Source organism: Castanea sativa, chromosome 4, assembly GCF_040712315.1.
Source record: "Castanea sativa cultivar Marrone di Chiusa Pesio chromosome 4, ASM4071231v1".
NCBI lineage: Eukaryota > Viridiplantae > Streptophyta > Magnoliopsida > Fagales > Fagaceae > Castanea > Castanea sativa.
In genome coordinates, this window is record NC_134016.1 from 36,080,215 (window position 1) to 36,100,236 (window position 20,022).

Genomic DNA, 20,022 nt, shown 5'->3' on the forward strand with positions numbered 1-20,022 from the left:
CCTCCAAACCTGACTTCTCACTCTCTGCCTTAATCAGTTTGGCTGAGACCTCCTGCAGCTTTTTCTTCTGCAGGTCCGAGATCCTTTGGCGATTTCGCGCCTTGATTCCTCGGCCCTCAAAGATTTGTATGAGTTGATGGCGATCTCTTCTGCCCTATGGGCAGATTGAACAACCTATGAACGAAAAGACAACAATGCAAAAAAGATAAAGTTATAAGTTTTATGAAATAACAGGAATAAAAAAATGGGCAACAACAATGCAAAAAAGATAAAGTTATAAGTTTTATGAAATAACAGGAATAAAAAAATGGGCAAGGTTTAGAAGAGATACTTACCATGGCAAGTTCCTTCTTTAGAATCATAAAGACATTGTGGTCTCTTTTCTTTCTAAGCTCACCCATGTCCTTGGGGAGCAGCAAAGCTTGCTCCAATGCATCTGCTACGCATGCATCAGTCCCCTCATCAGAATTTCTAATGGATGCGTCAACAGTAATGGCACGGTCATCCATAGTCATGTTAGGGAGCCAGAGCGGAGCGTGTACGGCCACGTGAGATTCGGCCCGTTTATCTGACCTCGTCTGCACGATGCGGCCCTGCTTTCCACCTTTTTCAATCTCAGGCTCTTTAGGAAGAGAGCCCTTTCCTACCTCCATCACTTCTTTTCCTTTTTGCTGATCCCGTTTTCTTTTAAGGTCAGCCGGATTGGTACGCTGGGGTTGGGAAGGAGGAGGAGGAGAAGGAGGGAGCCTAGATTCAGGGCCTTTTTCAGCACCTTTATCTTGGACCCTAGGGCGAAGTTCCTTAGGAAGCTCTTGAGACCCCGCTTGAGCCTCGAGTACAACTTTTAAACTCAGCTTGGCCTTACGCTGGATACCCATATCGTCGAATTGTTGAATAATATCTTGTGAGACTTGAGAGGATGTGCCGAGGGTAGAAATTTGATCTTCGGGAGAGTGGGGTTGATTAAAAACCTCGAACTCGTCCTCGGAATCAGATACTTCGATAATCTCTTCTTCTTCCTTTATGCTAGGCTGAGAAGAGATTGCTTCACCAAGTATGTTTTGTGTTGAAATAGGGACTAAGGGAATCCCAACCGGAACGGGTTGTAGGGGTTGTACAGGTTGGGTAAACAGAGTACCTTGAGGAATAAGGGTCCCCTCGGGTAGCAAGAAACCTTCAACGGCAATGCTGATCCGGGGAAGACGGGGGTCCTTGGCTTTGATCACACACTTCGGCGCCTAGAAAGCTTTGGAAATGGGATCGTGGCCGAGAATGAGATGAGCCGCTCGGAGTTGGCCGTCTGTATGCACGAAAAGTTCGGCTTGTAAAATTCTGTCCAATCGCCCAAAATCGACAAGGAAAGGGTGACGATCCGTTGCGTGTGGATCTGCAAAATTGTTCGAAAAAAAGAAAAAGAAAAAAAAAAGGTAAGAATAAATAAAAAGATAAAAGGGGTGGTTTTTAAGAGTTTTAAATAAAATCCAAAACTTCACCTGGGGTCTCTTCCCTTGTCGGACAGGGTAAGCCGTCGTGCCAATCTCCTGATATAATCAGGAAGTCATTTTTTAGACCCTTATTGGATTCGGGCAGACACTGAATTAACCTAACTGCTGGATGTCTAGATTTTAGGTAATATTCATCTTTTTTTGTTAGGTAATAGAGGTTATAAACCTAGTTCACATCGTGATGAGTGAGCCCTAGGTTCATCTTCTCATTTAAGGCATTTATAGAACCTAGGATCCTAAAGACATTTGGGGCGCACTGGGTGGGGGCTAATCTAAAGGCCCTAAGATAATCCCTAGTCATAGTCCCCATTGGGATTCTCATTCCTCCTTTGATGAATGCAATCATCGGGATTACTACCTCCCCCGTTTTTTTTTTAAAAAAATACTCATCTTCGTTACAGTCCCTAATTGATACGTTCGAGGGAATTCGGTATTTAGCCTTAAATTGCTCTATTTTTTCGTTTAAATCCACTAGGGATAAAAATCTACCCATTTTTGAAAAAAGGGGGTGTAAAGAAACTAAATAGACTAAGCCGAGGACAATGGAGTACAGAGAAAAAGGAAAAAAAAGGAAGAAAAACAAAAAGAACAAGAGCTGATAAGAAATGGAGAGAGTATGGGAGAACTTACTTTAAGAAAAAGAAGAAGGCACGGTCACCTCGGACAGGGTATTTGGTAAAAAGAGAAAGCACGTGAAGATGGCAAAATGTGGCAGGTACATTATGGAAGCGTTGTAGTGTGTGAGAGGATTTGAAAGAAATTAGTATTTATATATCAATAGGAATTATGAAGCGGGAGAATTCCCGCCTCAGCCCAAGAGCAATTCTCAACCGTTGGATATATGTCACATCGCTGAACGTGAGGAACATAGAGACGCCAGAATTTAATTCAGGGACGCTTCGCATGCCGAAGCGTCAGGAACATGTGATAGGTAGTTCAAAAGTCATTGTCCCTATCAGCAATATTACCAGAAATCCGCAGGATGAAAGGAGATTTAAGTCGAGATCCTCTTTTCATCCCGAGTTGAAGAAATAAGAATCTCGATGGGCTATTGTAGGGACATTGGGCACAGTAATTTATAAAGGATGGCCCAAAAAATATCTTGGGCTAAAAACTCAATCCGAGGACGTCAAATGATCTAGGGGTACATGAATGTACCTCGTAAAGAAAAGGCTAGGTAAAGATGTGATAACATGTGGACAAATTATGTCCGAGGAAAGCTTTGTCCTCGGATAGTAAAGCCGAGGTCATAGGAAGAGAGGTTTAATATCCCCAGGGTATGTTATAGAAATTCCTATGGCTACGGGAAGACACGGTACACGTGGAAGACAATAGAAAGGACGGTGAGATATCTAAGGTAAAGCTGCTACCACCGCCCATACATTAAAAACTCTGCAATTGATATACTGACTACATTAATGGAGAAATGGAACCTGAGCATGAGGTTTAGAACTTGGTCCCTGATCCTAGAGGACTTCAAGAAAATTTGATGGGACAAATATCTAAAACCAGCGTTATAACCATGAGGTGGAAGATGAAAATGTAAGAAAGAGGGAGTATAAATAAGAGAAAAGACCTTCGGAAGAAAGGAGGCTTTTCTTTGAGAAAGAGAAAGAATAATATAAACCATTGTAATCGACCTTAAGAAGCAATATTATAAACTATCCTCGGATTGTGTCCGAGGAGGAGCTTTCATTCATATTATTACAGATAACTCCTTATTTGTGCCATTGGGCCCAAAGCCTTTTCTTTCTTTGTTGTTTAAACCACCTTTGAAATCTAAATATCAAGCCCACTCTCTACAAATTTATTGTAAAAAGGTCTTTCAAGCCCTTTCATTTTTTATTGTGGATCGGGAGTTCGAATTGTGTCCTTACAACTAAGTTAAGCAGTAAATTGTTCTTTAATAAAAAAAATTATTTCATAAATTAATTTTAACTCAATAAAATTTTGACCTATATTTTTCATTATACTAAAATCATTTATAATTGAGTCAAAGCTAAATTTTTAGTAATATATATAGTTAAAAAAATTACTCAAAATCTTATTTTCCATCTTGTAAACTAGGATGATCCCATATCAATCGTCAATACACTACACTAATATGAATAATCAAGCATAAACTACTATGTTTAGTGAGATAAACAAACAATTAAGCTATATATATAATAAAAAAAATTCAATTAAAAAATTAAGCAAAAAGTTTCAAAATCAAATATAAATACATTAACATACAATACATGACACATTTATATATATATATATATATATATATATATATATATGTGTGGGAACACTTTTTAGCTTATGTCCAAATGTATTATTAATAATTGATGGTACACTACTTCTTTCAGTTTATGCTTATAAGGCAAAAAATAAGAAAGTATTTATTTGATATGGGATTCATGAAAAAAGCCAAAATCAAGTACAAGTGCAAAAAAAATATCCCCACAACATTCACTCATGATTTTTTTTTATTATTATTAAGATTGTCAAACCCACGAATGAAACTCGGCCAAGTTAAAATTGCTAAAGTACAACATACAGAGTTGTATAGCACAGTACAAAAGTAGTAAACCGACTACATTAGTTTAGTCTTTAGTAGTATATTAATTGGTGTTCACAAGTTAAACACCGAGTGAGAGAGAGAGAGAGAGTTTGAGAGAGAGATACCAGTGATACTACTGTGACAGATTCACGGCGAAGTGATTGGTAGCGTGATGGGTTAGCCGGTTAGGTGCAACACACACACAGTAACTTAGAATTGTTTTGGGTTTTTTTTTTATTAAAAAATAAAATGATCTTTGGTGATTTGGAATGTATTGAAAAGGAGAAATTTGGTTTTTTTTTTTTCTTTTTCTCTCTCTTTCGTTTGGTACTTGGAAGGTGTTGGTGCAACCACAATGATAATGAAAATAACACAAATAGAAACTGAATAATACTTCTGAATTTTTTATCAAGTAGGAGGATTCAAGGTGCTGATTCATTTTCAAATTTGACACCTCTACCCTTCACCTCCCCTTTGCGCACGTATCTGGCCCAATATTTGAGACAATTCATGTTAGCCCATTAATCACCACAATTAAAAAAAACAAAATAATCTCTCTCATTTTCAATGTGAGATTAAACATTTTCACTAACTCCTCATTTTTCACATTCACTCCAACATCTTTACATTTATGTTATCACATTTATTCATTTTAATTATTTAATATTAAAATGCTCCAACAGAAGGCCATGATGGGCTACGAAATGGGCTATCCTGATGGTAATTTTTTTTGGGGTCTATTTTGTATCAATTCAATTTTTTGGGGGGTTTTCTGACACTAATTAATATTTTTGAGATTTGTAGGACTACTTGAAAATTTTAGGGGACCACTTATGAACGCTTAAGGTCCAAATTTTAGATTTTAAGGGATCAAATTTGGAAATTTTAGAGGGGCCATTCAATTATATTTTGTACAATTCTAATTGTAGCACCCATACTAATGGGAAATTGGAAAAGCCAGGGGGCCATGGGTTTAATTATGTTGGAACAAAGTTTAGCTACAAACTCACTCAATAAAATAGATATTATTGCATATTTTGAAAATCCAACCGTTGAATTACATGTTCTTTACGCTCTTAATACATATGTCAAATTTTATGTCAATCGGATATTATTTACTATATAATCTATAAATTTATATTTTATGCATAATTTTAAATTACAAAAACTTGCAATTTAAAAATGTATTGATAACATATCTATTGATCTTTAATTTTCTTAAAATTTTTGCAAACATGGAGGATATAAGAAGAAGATATAATCCAATGGTGGATTTGTCAAAATTCACTTCCAATAAAAAGATATGAAGTGAGTTTATAGCCTAAGGTTACAACCGATTTTGTAACTAAACTTTGTCCATTATGTTGTACTTAAAAAAATAAAACTTTAAAAATTATGTGGAAGAAAAAAAAATTGATCATAACAAATGTCCTCTATGGCATAAAAAGAGTAGCAATTTCATGGAAATTCATGAGAAACCCTATCATTCTTCCAATGTTATATATGTTGCTAAAATGTGGGTTCTAGTTAATTTAACTGGTAAAGTCTCTAATGGTTGAATAAGAAATTTAGAGTTCTTGATTTGATAATAAAGAGTTATTATTAAGAGCGGACGCAATAGGTTGAAAGTTGAAGTTCTCTCTGAATATATATATATATATATATATATATATATATATATATATGTTGCTAATGAGATAGAATGTCATTATTGAAGGTAGAATGTTTAAGTGTGCTGTCCTTGTCTGTGTTATCTTGCAAAATACTTTAAGCTTCATTAGTAGCTTAATTGTCTTTAAAGCATCAAAATTCAAACAACCACCTTTTTTTTTAATTTTTTTAGAGCAAATTAGAAACAACGACTTAGGCACTTATGACAGGATGACTTACTGTATTAATTATTATCCACAGAAATTATTGGAAGTTTGAATTTTCTTTTTTTATTATTATTAAATTGTTTGGGGTGAGTGTATTTATCCTTAAACCTTAAACGTATCTGTTAAAAAAATGTGTCATTAAGTTAAAGTGTTATACTACAAAACACTGTGATCCAGGCTGCTCCCAGTCTGGTTTCTCAAAAACAAAACAAAACAAAACACTGATAAATATAAATCATATAATTCCTAATTTTCTATCTTACATAATTTTTCTTACTATACACTTTAGTTCTTATTCAGAATTTCAAATTTATTTACCTCCTCTCCATTTTATTTTTAATCATTATTTTACGTTTGCAGGCACGGCTTTGTGCTGTGCCGTGTTGTGAGTTGTGACACATATCCTGTGTGTCTCAGATAGAGAGAGACAGAGAGACACAGAGTTTTTGGTGAAGGAACTACTTCAACTTCTTCTTCTTTCATCAGTGTGAGACTGAGAGAGGAGAGGACTGGGAAGGGAGAGACAGAAATGGAGAAAGCTCTGACAAAAGTTGGGAGCTTTTGGATTTCCAAGAAAGCCAAGGCAGAGATCTCCAACATCACTGAAGACCTCTCTGTATGTTTCACCTGAATTCTCCACATTTTCTTTGGCTCTCTCTTTTAATTCTTCTTTATATTCTGTTTCACTAATCACCCATTTGCATTCTTCTCAATATTTTTCTTTTCTTGGCTGGTTTTTTGAATCTTTATATGCATAATGCTGCTTGATACAATGTACCCACTTGATAATTTGCAAGATCTAACTAAACATCACATGGTTTGGTGGATTGAGATTAAGATTGAAGGGAAATTCTTGGTTTTCATTTGGACTAGTGCTTGCACTTGATTCCTATTTGGTAAAATCTTTGTTAATTCTCTTGAATGCATAGTTTGATATTTCTGAAATACAACAATCTTTGGAATGTTTCTAGTTTCTACCCAAAAAGGCTGAAAAGAATTTTTGAAATTTTAAAAGAAGTCAAAAAAATGGATGTCATGTCATACAATTGAAACATCACTTGCCACAGTTTCTTTTATCTCGATTCATATCCTCATGCTTAATGTTTAGCTAATTAGCTTATTGGTGATTTTAAAAGAAAAGAAAGAAACAATTCTAGTCGGTTCCCACTTTTTTCTTTTTTCTTTTTTTAAATGGTGAATCAATAATTTGGATCAAAATAAAGAAAGAGATCACATTTGTCAATAACAGAGTAATGCATTACTAATTTGTTTCTGCAGTGTGACTTTTGATGATCTCAATGATACTTTTTTATACACATTCCTCGTTTTGCCACTTTTAGGTCCTCCAATTTCTCAGTTATAAAGACAATACTCAAAACTCTACATATAACAGTCCATTCCATATCTCTATATTGATCTTTTATTGCTATGATTATTATTTTTGAGAAACATTCATTTTTCTGCAAAATCATTGCATTAATCTTAACTTTCCTACCAATATTATATGAGGAGGAGGATGGCTAATGCTATAATTAAGCTTATTAACTAAGACACTAGACTTCTTTCGTTAGAAATCTTTTTTTTTTTTATACCACCGTTCTCAGGGGTGCGGTGGTCACTCTACAAGTATAAATGTTTGTGGGCTGTGAGGGGGCAAATATCGGAGTTCAAGTCTCTAGGAGGGAGTTTCACACACATATACACTTGAATTAGGCTAGAGTAGAAATTCTATTTTATATAAAAAAATAAATAAATAAAACTTTTTTTTTTAATAAATAAATGAAATTATGAAAAACTTCTTGTAGACAATAAAGAAGGTATTAAACTATTAATATATATACACACACAGAAAGTAAACCAATCAAGGTATCAAGCATTGGAAGCTTCCTAGCTTCCTTCCCTCTTACAGCCGTGAGATTTGCTATCCAAAACAGCACACATGGTGCCATGTGAAAATTATCATCATCACATGCATATTTTTTAAAGTGTTATACTTCCTTTTGATCTGCATCCAAAAATTATCTAAAATAAAGAATTAATCTTTGCATCATGAATTTGTTGTACATAAAGATTTTTTGCTTCATGATTGGGTTGTATATAAAAGGTTTCGTAGTCCATTTCTGCAAGATTGGGTTATGTATTCACATGACAGTGCCTTTATGAGACAAATGAAGCAGAATATTCTACATAATAGGTGAGCTAAAACTGCGGAAATTATCTGGCAATAGCAGCTTCATTGAAGAAACAAAATCTACCCTCAGATTTACCGTCTAATTTTAAGCATGAGCATATAAAAAATGAAAGCAAATGACATTTTTTTGCTATTTATTTGGTAATGTGACATGTAGATGACTCCTTTATCAACTTTAAACTAATTGTGCTGTTTTGAATATCAGTCTCTTTCTAATACTGTTGAAGAGAAGGCAAAATGGGTGTTCAGCAAGCTGAAAGGTAAGAGCACTATGTATTGTTGTGATTGCCCTAATGTGTGTACATACTTTGCAGTTTCTTCTGCTCCATAATAATTTTCTATCACTTGGTTAACATGAAATAAATACTTTGGTATTACTCAAACAAATGTAGGATATCAAGGCACATAATTGGTTAACACTTGGACAAGATGCCATAGTGCATTAAGATTATTTACATCACAAATATGTTCTCAGAGATTAATAAAGCTTACCCTTCTTATAGGCAAGCCATCGAAAGCCTTGCCAGATCTTCTCCGAGAGTACAACCTTCCTCCTGGTCTCTTCCCTCGAAACATAACATGTTATGAATTTGATGAATCAAGGTCCAAGCTCATAGTATACTTGCCCTCTGCATGTGAGGTGAGCTTCAAAGACTCGTCCATTGTAAGGTATGCCACTCGTGTTAAAGGGACATTATCAAGGGGAAAGCTCACTGGAATAGATGGAATGAAGACGAAGGTTTTGGTGTGGGTCAAGGTTACCAGTGTGGCTGTCGAAAGCTACAAATCTGATAAAGTATGGTTCACAGCTGGTGTGAAGAAATCAAGGCCCAAAGATGCCTATGAAATGACTCGTGATGCTGTTAAAGTAGAAGAATTTTGAGGCTCCTACTGTTTGTGAATTTAATCATTTGATAAACTCACTTTTATTCATATGTTAATAGCTGGAGAAACATGAAGATTAAGTGGCAATTTATGTGGAATTCTTTGGTATTGGTTTTGTGACACTGTCAATCTTTTGGTTCTGTTGTTTGCTGCAAATTATAAGATTGGTAACCTTTCTGGTTTTACTAAAAAAACTTAATTGAGCTGAACTTGTTCTCTAATCAGCTTGTCATTTGGATTGTTATTAAGCTCTAAAAACATTCTATGTCTAAATCATGTTATTAAAGATTTAACACTTTGGTACAGAACAGTATTCTAGGTGCACTACATAGGCTTCCTAATTAAATTTGAATGCATAGTTGCATTGAATTTAATTCTCATTGAAAAGATAATATTGTTTGTACTCTATTGGTGAATGCAATCAGGTGTTTTGATTTAATTAGGATTCGTAAGATACAATATCTAAGTTCTGCGCTTAAAAACTTAGGTATAATGTATACGTATTAGTATGAAAAACTCATCTGCTCAAAAAATAATAATAATAATAATAATAATTGGTGGGCTTGCCTAATACATGTCGAGGGGGTAGAGCTTAGACTACAAAACTGAGCTGACTCAAACACTCTCCCATTACACCTTTGGTTGCTCCTTAATTCCCAGCCCCAAACCAAATGCCTAAAAGTTAAAACACATTACATACTTTGCTCCAAAAAAAAAAAAAAAACACCTTACATACAGTCAAAGGCCACGAAGACCATGCAGTTATATTTGCTTGAATTTGGTCACTAGGATAGAGATTCGAGAGTTCGTTTAGATACTGCTTATTTTGCTAAAAACTGAAAATATTGTAACAAAATAAATTTTAAATATGTGAATAGTGACATGGAGTCCATTTTTAATGAAAAATTTGATGAAAAAAAAAGTTTGTGGGTCCCGTGAACAGTGCACGGGACGGCGGGACCCAATGATGTGACACATTTCAGTGCAAAATTTGCTGGTCAAAGAGGTAGTTGTGCACGAAACCTACTAATAGACAACATCCCACATGAAAATACTGTTCTCAATAAACAAATAAATAAAAAGGAAAACGCAAACGTTGAAACGCAGACTCTATCCAAACGCAAACTCAATTTCGTGCTAGTGGGTATTCAAAACTTGTGTGGAATGTAAAGGAGTTAAGAAGTTATTCAAACTTTCGTGCAATTTAAAAGATTGCACGGTGTAACTCTTTCAGACACAATCTCCTTAATAATTCAGATAAAGATTCTATTTCGTGTTAGAGGGTTCAAAACTTTCATAGAATTTGAAGGAGATAGAGGGTTATTCAGAACTTTTGTGGAATTTAAAGGATTACATAGAGTAACTCTTTGTGATGCAGTCTCCTTAATAATTAGAATAAAGATTCCATTTCATTTTAGATGACATAACGATGGCTCAAATTTTTTCCTTTTCTACGAAAATGAGATTGCAAAAAATGGGTATGGTCTTTCCTAACCCTTGAGTAATAATGTAATATCCACCTTTTTTGGGTGGGATGATATTTGATCAAGATGATGTTGGATTATTAGTGTATTATATCCACTTGTGCATACCCAAAGAGGCTCTAAACTGGATAAGCCAATATTTGGGCTCACAACTTATTTGTGTAGTGGGCTTAAGAGTTTCCTACTATGGGTGATCCTCTGTCGGGCGACCTGATAGCACCTCTTAATTCAAATGAACGCTTTCCCTCTCCCAATCGCTCTGTTCTCTCTTGACACTATCACCCTTTTCTCTCTATTCACTCTTTCTACTTGCCAACCCCCTCCTCTTCTTTTGTTCTCCTATTTATAGCTTTAGATGAGTGGAGTGGAGGAGGTTATGATTGCTTCCTAACCTCACTCGTGTGGGTGGGGTTTGGTATCATTGTTTTTTACAAGAAGATACTTTGTTGGGAAAAGTGATAGTGTTATTGGAACTAGTTCCAACCTTCAAAAGACTACCTGGTAGCGATATTCCTCAAGGCAATATTGCGTGTGCCGAGAACACAGGATGTTCTTGGCCCCCGCATTTCCCGATCAATGCGCAACTGATTAGCGCAATCTTCTACTGATGTTCAAGAAGAGAAGGGCCTGTTTTGGCAATTGGGCTCATGTTAGGCTTGAAAGAGTGTTCGGATTAAGACTTAAGGCCCAACGAGCATGTGATCATGTATTGTGCCTTAAGGTCAGGGCCCAGAGTTCAACGAGCCCAGGCTTACAGCACGCACTCCACTATATTCCTACTTTAAGGTAAGGATAACTTGATAACTTGCATAACCAAAAGTGAGGTAGGTCGCGAGCCAAGATAGGATAGGGGTATTTTGACATGCATAATAAAGTGATCCATTGATTAGGATAGATCGTGACATTTTTGTCATTCCCACATTTGACAATTCCAGAGCAAGTTGCTACCTCAATAATGGAATGAATTTCATAAACAACATAATTTCCTCACTTGTATAACTTTATATACATTTTACAATATATATTAAAATTTTATGCCATTAAAATATATTTGAAATGGAAGGAGATGAAAGAAGAGTAGAAAATGAAAGGCAACTAAAAAAAATATGCTAAAAATTGTATTACATGTTAATTACCTTCCTCTACTCCCATCTCTCTCCATTTTGAATGATTTGAAAAACAACCAAAAATGGAATATGCCTTTAGCATTGATTCTCATTGGCTGTTGGGCCTCATGGACCAATCCAACACATCAGTCACCCCACCGACCTCCGGTCCTCCACAGCAAAGTAACACACCCAAAAGCCCATTAAAAAAAAAAAAAATAAAAACACTTGCGTAAAACTGACGCCTCTCTTATCTCTATGTTATCCAAAAACACAAAAGATCCAACGGTCCAAACCATTTGTGGGCCCACCACGAAACCCTAGAATAGGCACCGTGACACACTTGAGTTTCATTTTTCCAGTATATAAATTCTCTTCTCTCTTCCTCTCCGCCTCCGGGATCGGTCACTCAACTCACTTCACAATTCCAACCCACTGAGTTCAGAGAACCCGAGTCAGAAAATCCAAACCCACACCCCAAAAAAAAAACGACATGTCGGACAGTGAGGAGCACCACTTCGAGTCCAAGGCCGATGCCGGAGCCTCCAAGACTTACCCTCAGCAAGCTGGTACTATTCGCAAGAATGGCTACATCGTCATCAAGAACCGTCCTTGCAAGGTTCAATCTTTTTTTTTTTTTGGCTCTGTTTCTAAGAAAAAATCTATTTTTGATTCTGGGTTTTTATATTTTTGGCTTAGATCTGTACTTTTTGTTGGTTCTGATTTTGGGTTTTTTTTTGTTTTTAAGCTTTAGATTATTCGGATCTGACCCAAAAAGCAAAAGGGTTTTTATGAATATTCTTTTTGACTATTTTTATTTGTTTATGGGGGCTTAGAAATGAACAAACTTTGAACAATTGAACAATTCTGAGTGTTTTGTTTGATTTGCTATCTTGGTTTTTTTAGTTGAATGATGTGTACTTAAGATCCATAGTTTGTTGCCCATTTTCATTTCATGTTGTATATTGGTTTATTGATCTGGGTGTTGTTGCAAATTTTGTTTTTTAGATTGTTGCTTTTATCATGTAAATGACAACCTTGATGGTCTCTAGATACATGGAGTTCTGTAGTATGAGTTGTTTGGATTAGTATGTCAAGGATTTGTATCGAATCCCAGAATTTTAGGACCAAGGCATGATGAGTTTTGATAGATGAGGGCAGAAAAGAATACTAGTGGGAGTGGCCGATCTGACTAGAATGTTGTGGTCTATAGCCGATCGCAAAATTTTAGGACCACGGCATGATTGTTGTTGTTGTTAAGTTAATATGGATGAAGATTTTGGTGGTGTGGTCTTGCTATTTATGTTGGGGTTTGATGAGTTTATAGTTGTGGTTTCATGAACTGATGTATATCATTGATTGTTTGTTGTGAAAGGTTGTTGAAGTTTCCACCTCCAAGACTGGCAAGCACGGTCACGCTAAGTGCCACTTTGTTGGAATTGACATTTTCACTGCCAAGAAGCTTGAAGATATTGTTCCTTCTTCCCATAACTGTGATGTATGTAGTATTTTTATCTGTTTTGTTATTCTCTCTATTGATTATATACTTCTTTAATTGTTCTAAGTTTTCAGTATTAATCATTTGTGTGGGGTGTGTTTATTACACAGGTTCCTCATGTCAACCGTACTGACTACCAGCTGATTGATATCTCTGAGGATGGATTTGTATGTTCAATTTTTTATATATCTTTCCATTGTTTCTTTGCTTGAGTCAATTCTTCGTATGAATTTTGGTTTTCTGACTGGTTTGATTGCTTTTTTTTAGGTGAGTTTGCTGACTGAAAATGGGAACACTAAGGATGACCTGAAGCTCCCAACTGATGACAGTTTGCTGACCCAGGTTGGTTTCTAGTTGCATATCTTTTTTTGTCAAAGTTTGAATCTGAATTTCTCATGAGGCTCTACTATTTTGCTTTTAAATCACCTTTCTGTGATGCGGTCAATTTGGGTGTTTAATTTTTTACTACAACATTTTACTTTGCCCCACTTATTTCCCATTTTGATGACTTAACCTGGGTGCATTTCTTCTCTGGAACCTTTGGGGGTAAAACCTAGGTATGGTAATTTAGTTTACCCAATGAAACGCAAAAAATCTTTATCATTTCCAATGACAATTACATTCAATGCAACCACATGTTTGAACTCTATTGGAGAACAGTGAATTATACCTACTTATCAAAAAAAAAAAAACAGTGAATTATACCTAAAATTTACCCAACCTTTGGTTACGTTTTTGGTCCTCCAAAGGGATTGTAGTTTTTCTTAATGATTTTCTATATGTCCAGCATGTATTCTGTTTATTTATTTATAATTCGGATAGCTGAATACATCGTTTATCCTTGTGTGCAGATCAAGGATGGGTTTGCAGAAGGCAAGGACCTGGTTGTCTCTGTGATGTCTGCAATGGGAGAGGAGCAGATTTGTGCTCTGAAGGACATTGGCCCCAAGTAGTTTCTTTATAATAATTCAGAAACTGTTGTTGAAAACTCTAGTTGAAATATTTTTGTGAGCCTTATAGCTTGCTTTTCTTAAGACACAGCGGGTATACTTGGTGGTGGTTGTGCGGATGGAGTTATGCGGGTCTGGAAAACGAAGTTATATAACATTTTGTTGTTATGTTATGTTTGTCTTTCAAAGACTTGTTTTCATCATCTAGATTTGCTTTTTTTCAATTATGTTGCTTTCATTCTGCATTGATGGGAGAAAAAGAAAAAAAGAGATTTGAGTAGTGCTTACACGCAGAAAAGGATGCCTTCCTTGAAAGGTCTAATGAGAGTGATTTTAGAAATTGGTGCAAAAACTGGCATATGCTTGATGTTTTCTAAGCGTGGTGGAGTAAATTGTGTTGGGATTTAAATAATAAAACCATAACTGCCTGTTAAGTGCTATCAGGTTCTTTACACCATTCTCCTGAATTCTGGTTTATTGTGTTTACAATCTGACGATTGAGAAAATATTGGAAGTCGCATGGTTTGTGAGACCCTGTTTTTGTGGTTTCAGATTCAGACTCTCAGTCTGACTACATGACCTCATGCCCATAAATAAGGAGTGTCAGAAAATGGGCATCTTTAATCTCACGTTCTGGCTTGTTTATTGCAGAGAATAATTTGAAGTATTATAATTCTATATAGATTTTGGTTTAAGTATTAAAATTTTGTGATGTTAGAGAAAAATAATATGTGGAAACAGCTCGCAGAAAGCAATCTTGCAACAAATGAGAAGTGGAAATATCCTCTCAAATAGTCTTTCGTCTTTACCTAGAACGTTGGTAATGGACTAGGCAAAATAACTTGGGTTCTAGTGCTGGTACAAAATCAGCATGTATTGTAGTTTTAGTGTTAGTTTGTTATTTCGTGTTTTGGTAGTTTCCACCCTCATTGGTTGGATGGGTTTTTGGACTACAACAGTGGGGAAGATGATTCAAAATTTCAAACCTTTATTTTTATTATAAAGATTCAAACTTTTTTTCTTATAAAGGAAAGCAATCAATACCATTGACCTATAAAGCACTTGGACAATTGGATTTAGGCATCGATTGGCTGTAGTGGTGGGTTGGTGGTGACTTCTTGTGTTGATGGAGCTCTTGACGGGTAAAGAGTTATGGGAGAAGAAAAGAGAAATGAAATGATAAAGGAAATGGATCAGGTTTGACTTGCCCCATTTCTATAAAAATATACCAAGTTTGAAACAAGAATATTTTAATAAAATAGAAAAAAAAAATATACTATTACAAGATGCGTTTAAAATAGAAAAAAAAATTACTATTACAAGGTACATTTAAAAAGTAAGTGGTTTTAATCCGCATTAAATTGTTAAACCTTGGGCTTTGAAAAAGTTTTGTTGCTCACTTCACTTCTTCTCAACAAGAATGATGTAAAAAGTATTCCATGTAACAAACATAAATATCTAGTAATATATATATATATATAACCCAGGAGGTTGGCTGAGTTGGTAGAGCTCTCAGTCTCAAAGTGCTTGTACTGGGCTCGACTGGGTGTGCTCCCTAGTTCGAGTCTTGCTACCTGCACTTTGAAAAGAATTTCCTGGGCCAGTGCTTTACCCCTTCGTAGGGCTCTCCCGGCACGAACAGTGATTAGTCTCTGGTTGAAAGCCTTGAGGATACACTGTGGGCAACCAAAAAAAAAAAAAAAAAAAAATATATATATATATATATATATATATATATATATATATAATATAATATAAGATATGAAATTTATGGTGATGATTTATGATTGTTGATTATCATTAGGTTAATGATTTCCTTTTAGAGTAGGAAAAAAAAGTATGGAAGATGGGGTAGTTCATGCTGTGTGAGAAAAATATAAAATTTCTTTTCTTAAATTATTTTCTCTTTTTTTTTTCCATTTACTCAGGATTACTATGATATTTTATGCACTAGTTTTATTATCATTAGGTTAATGATTTCCTTTTAGAGTAGGGAAAAAAAGTATGGAAGATGGGGTAGTTCATGCTGTGTGACAAAAATATAAAATTTCTTTTCTTAATTTTTTTTTTCCATTTACTCAGGATTACTATGATATTTTATGCACTAGTTATTCTTTAAGCTTCTTTCTATTGATAGGCAAAAAAGTAATTTAAGTGGTAAGCTTAGATTTTATAATACTCACAAAATATTACAAAATTGCTACGCATAACCCAACTATCATAAGTTTAAATTAGAATTAATAACAACTGTTATGTAGCACGATTTATTATGAAAATATTAATTCTGTAAAAATATTGTGGATCTACATCACTAAAAAAATGGCAAATTATAATTTACCCACATATGGTTTGGCCAAAATTTAAGTTGCACACCTGTGGTCTGAAATTTGACATTTTACCTACCTGAGATTAGCTCAGTTAGAGTTTAATAACTCACATCTATTAAAAAACATGACTAAATATATAATTTTGCTATGCTTTTGTGTCTCTCCTCTAAAAACACAAAAAGCATAAAAATATAATATCAAATTAGATTTAAAAAAAAAAAAAAAGGTTACTCTGTCACTAGTGAAGGTTGGGACCCTTAACCTCTCCTAGGCTGTAGAACTGTTGTCCCTCTTAGAAGGTGTTGTTTGTCCCTTAGAGTAACAACGTTACACTAAGGTTTTTTTTGTAGGGTTTTCTTCTTCGAGGTTTAGGGAAATACTCACCATCTCTTGCACCATGGAAGATCTCACTATACAGTGGAATGGGCTCTCTCTCTCTCTCACAGGGAAGGACCTAAGTTCCGGCTACATTCAGACTTGGCTTCTACCGAATATACCATTGCTGCAAAAATTTTGACGAAGCGAGCTTTAAACACTGATGCAATTGCAGCAACATTCAAGCCGTTATGGCGATCCAAAAAAGGTTTTAAGGTGAAAAACCTTGGTAACCACATTATTTTGTTCACCTTCGACAATGAGGCAGAGGTGGAGATGATCATGGCCAATGAGCCGTGGAGTTTTGACAAGCATCTTATGGTCCTACAACGATATGGTAAGGACTCAATTGCAGAAGAACTATCATTTAATCTTACTCATTTTTGGGTGCAGGTACATGGTATCCCATTACGATATATGAACCCGACGGTGGCGGCAGGACTCTGTGAAACTGTTGGGAAGGTTATATGCCACCCAAAAATACCTATTGAAGATGGTGGTGGTTTCATGAAAGTACAAGTTCTTATCGACATATCTCATCCCTTATGTCGTGGAAGGGTAATATGCCTTGAGGATGATAAAGAACAACGAGTTTCCTTCAAATATGAGAGGATTCCTAATCTTTGTTACTAGTGTGGGCGTCTAACACACAATGACCGCGACTGTGAGTTGTGGCTAGACAGTGAAAGTACTCTCGAGAAAATTAATAAGCAGTATGGTCCATGGATATGAGCTCCTCCTTTTATGGGCTCACGCAATGTAGTGATTATAGTATTGGGTTTCTACATGAAAAATAAGGGCATACCAAAAGAAGACAAATCTGACGGCTTACCACGAAGGCCGCTGGTGATAGCCTCACCAACACATGAACAAGAAGCCTCTCAGGCTAATCAGGAAAGTGCTAAAATGATAGAAGCCCCAAATTCAAATTCAAAAAAATTCTTTCCTCACATAGAATGGTCGAGTTGGCCATGCTCAATCAATTCTAGATTTAGTGCAACCACAGGTTAGCATGGAAACATTGGAGAAACAAATTGAGGAAATAGACAGGGAATTACGTAAGTTTGACTTACCTGTGAGTGAGGATCACGATCAGGGTATGGAAACGAAAAATATTTCCCCACAATACACCTCTCCTCAACCAAAAAAAATCCTCCCCAATCCCTACCTTTACTCCCCCTCCCTCCCAAAACTCTAATTACACAGCTAAACCCCACCAGAATCCCAACCTGACCCCACCACCTCCCAATACTTCCAAAACTCTCAAAAATAACTTTGCTTTTCCCATACTAGACAAAACTCCCACCAAAACTCATCCCGTAGTCACACGTACCCCCTTTCCCTCCCAAACTCCTAACCAACTAGAAACACCTCAACAACTTCCAAGCCCGACCCCACCACCTCATCATACTCCCAAAAATACCTCTATTTCTTCCTCAATAAATAGAGTCCCCAACAACACACCTTCCTTGGCCACATGGAAACGTATCCCAAGACTTGTAACACAAGAAACTCTGATTAAGACTAAACCACTAGGGCAGAAACGAGTAGCATCTCATCATGCACATCAGTCTGAGTTACCAAATAAAAAATATATGGTTTCTCAAATTGATAATGAAAACATCTTGATATTGGCGGAGGCTGGTTCCCAGTCCTGCTAGGAGCAATGAGTCTACTAGTATGGAACTGTCGTGGGTTTGGGAACCTACGTACAGAAGATCAGCTTGTAGACATGGCGTGGGCATAAGATCCCTCAGTCATGTTCATTGCCGAAACATGGACCAATAAAGCAAGGCTAGAGAGAGCAAAAAGGAAAATTCAATTCAAACATATGTTCAAATCACCAAGGAGAGACAAGGTGGGCAGACTGGCCTTATTTTGAAAGGAAGATTTTCCCTTAGATGTTGAAACTTTTTCTCCAAACCATATTGATACCACAATCAACAAAAATCAGATCAATGAATGGAGATTTATCGGCTTTTATGGAGAACAGGCTATAAAAAAAATGACACGAATCTTAGGCCAAACTAAGACAACTGAAAACTAGGGGAGTTTCACCATCGTTGTGTGCGTGCTGGAGATTTCAATGAAATTACCAGGCAACCTGAAAAAAATGGTGGAAGACCAAGGCCACACAGTCAGATGCAACTTTTTTAGAGATGTTGTTGATGAATGTGCTTTTATGGACCTCGGATTTGTGGGATTCCCATTTACTTGGCATAAACACTTTGCTGACTACACTATTTGGGAACGGTTAGACAAGGCAATGGCTACTAATGAATGGTTCAGTATGTTTCCAGGAACAAAGGTTCAGCACTGGGACACAACAACATCGGACCATAAACCAATTTGGATCAATCCTGAAGGTATGAAATCAACTTTTCAGAAAACCTTTCTGCATTGAACAAATGTGGATGATAGAAAAAGGTTGTGGGGAAGCCATTGAAGCCGTGTGGACAAAAAATAGCTTGGACCCATGGGACACTAAGGTGCTGAAAAAAATAGACAGATATGGCCATGAATTATCATGATGGAGTAAGAGGTGTTTCGGTAATGTACGACGGGATTTGGAGAAAAAAAAGGAAAGAATTGCAGCAAGCAAAGAGACTTTCAATATGAACTGGAGAATTTAGTCGGATGAGAGTGTTGGAATCTGAAATAAATTTGCTTCTTGACAAAGAGGCAAAAATGTGGAGACAACGTTCCAGGATTATGTGGATAAAAGACAACGACTACAACACTAAATTCTTTCATAGTAAAGCATCACAGCGGTGCTGCTGCAATTACATTACCAAAATGTATGACTCCACAGGTAGGTGGTGCGCAAGCCAAGCACAGGTTAATGGTAACATTCTCGGTTTCTACAAGGAGCTCTTTACATTGACGAACTTGGACAGTTTGGCTGATGTTTTAGAAGTCATACCTCATGTGGTCACTGATTCTATGAATGACACACTTATAAGGGATTTCACAATTGAAGAAGTTGAAGCAGCCCTGAAAGAAATGGCACCCTTAAAAGCACCCGGCCCCGACGACATGCCCCATTTGTTCTACCAAAGCTATTGGTCCTTGGTTGGTTCAGACATATCTCAATCCATTTTACACTATCTGAACACAAGTACTTTGCCACACTCTCTTGGTCATTCCTTTATAACTTTAATCGCTAAAGTAAAAAATTCGGAATATGTGTCCCAATTTAGGCCTATAAGCTTGAGTAATGTGCTATACCATATTTTTTCTAAAGTCTTGGCTAATAGACTTAAAAAGATAATGTCT

The 20,022-nt window shown here is 36.1% G+C and overlaps 3 protein-coding genes across 3 annotated transcripts; all 3 read left to right on the forward strand.

The window, feature by feature from the left end:
* Positions 1-6,075: 6,075 nt before the first annotated feature.
* On the forward strand, positions 6,076-9,128 carry LOC142631784 (uncharacterized protein At5g01610-like). Its single transcript, XM_075806100.1, has 3 exons — positions 6,076-6,546; positions 8,327-8,381; positions 8,625-9,128. Exons 1-3 carry the CDS (start codon positions 6,460-6,462, stop codon positions 9,002-9,004), a joined length of 522 nt encoding a protein of 173 aa, XP_075662215.1. The 5' UTR covers positions 6,076-6,459; the 3' UTR covers positions 9,005-9,128.
* Positions 9,129-11,818: 2,690 nt separating this feature from the next.
* LOC142631151 (eukaryotic translation initiation factor 5A-2-like) lies at positions 11,819-14,247 on the forward strand. Its single transcript, XM_075805242.1, has 5 exons — positions 11,819-12,215; positions 12,972-13,094; positions 13,205-13,261; positions 13,362-13,436; positions 13,946-14,247. The coding sequence occupies exons 1-5, from the start codon at positions 12,090-12,092 to the stop codon at positions 14,045-14,047; spliced, it is 483 nt and encodes a 160-aa protein (XP_075661357.1). The 5' UTR covers positions 11,819-12,089; the 3' UTR covers positions 14,048-14,247.
* A 949-nt stretch (positions 14,248-15,196) lies between these two features.
* Positions 15,197-17,379, forward strand: LOC142632800 (uncharacterized). Its single transcript, XM_075807134.1, has 2 exons — positions 15,197-15,241; positions 16,744-17,379. The coding sequence occupies exons 1-2, from the start codon at positions 15,197-15,199 to the stop codon at positions 17,377-17,379; spliced, it is 681 nt and encodes a 226-aa protein (XP_075663249.1).
* The last annotated feature ends 2,643 nt before the right edge of the window (positions 17,380-20,022 follow it).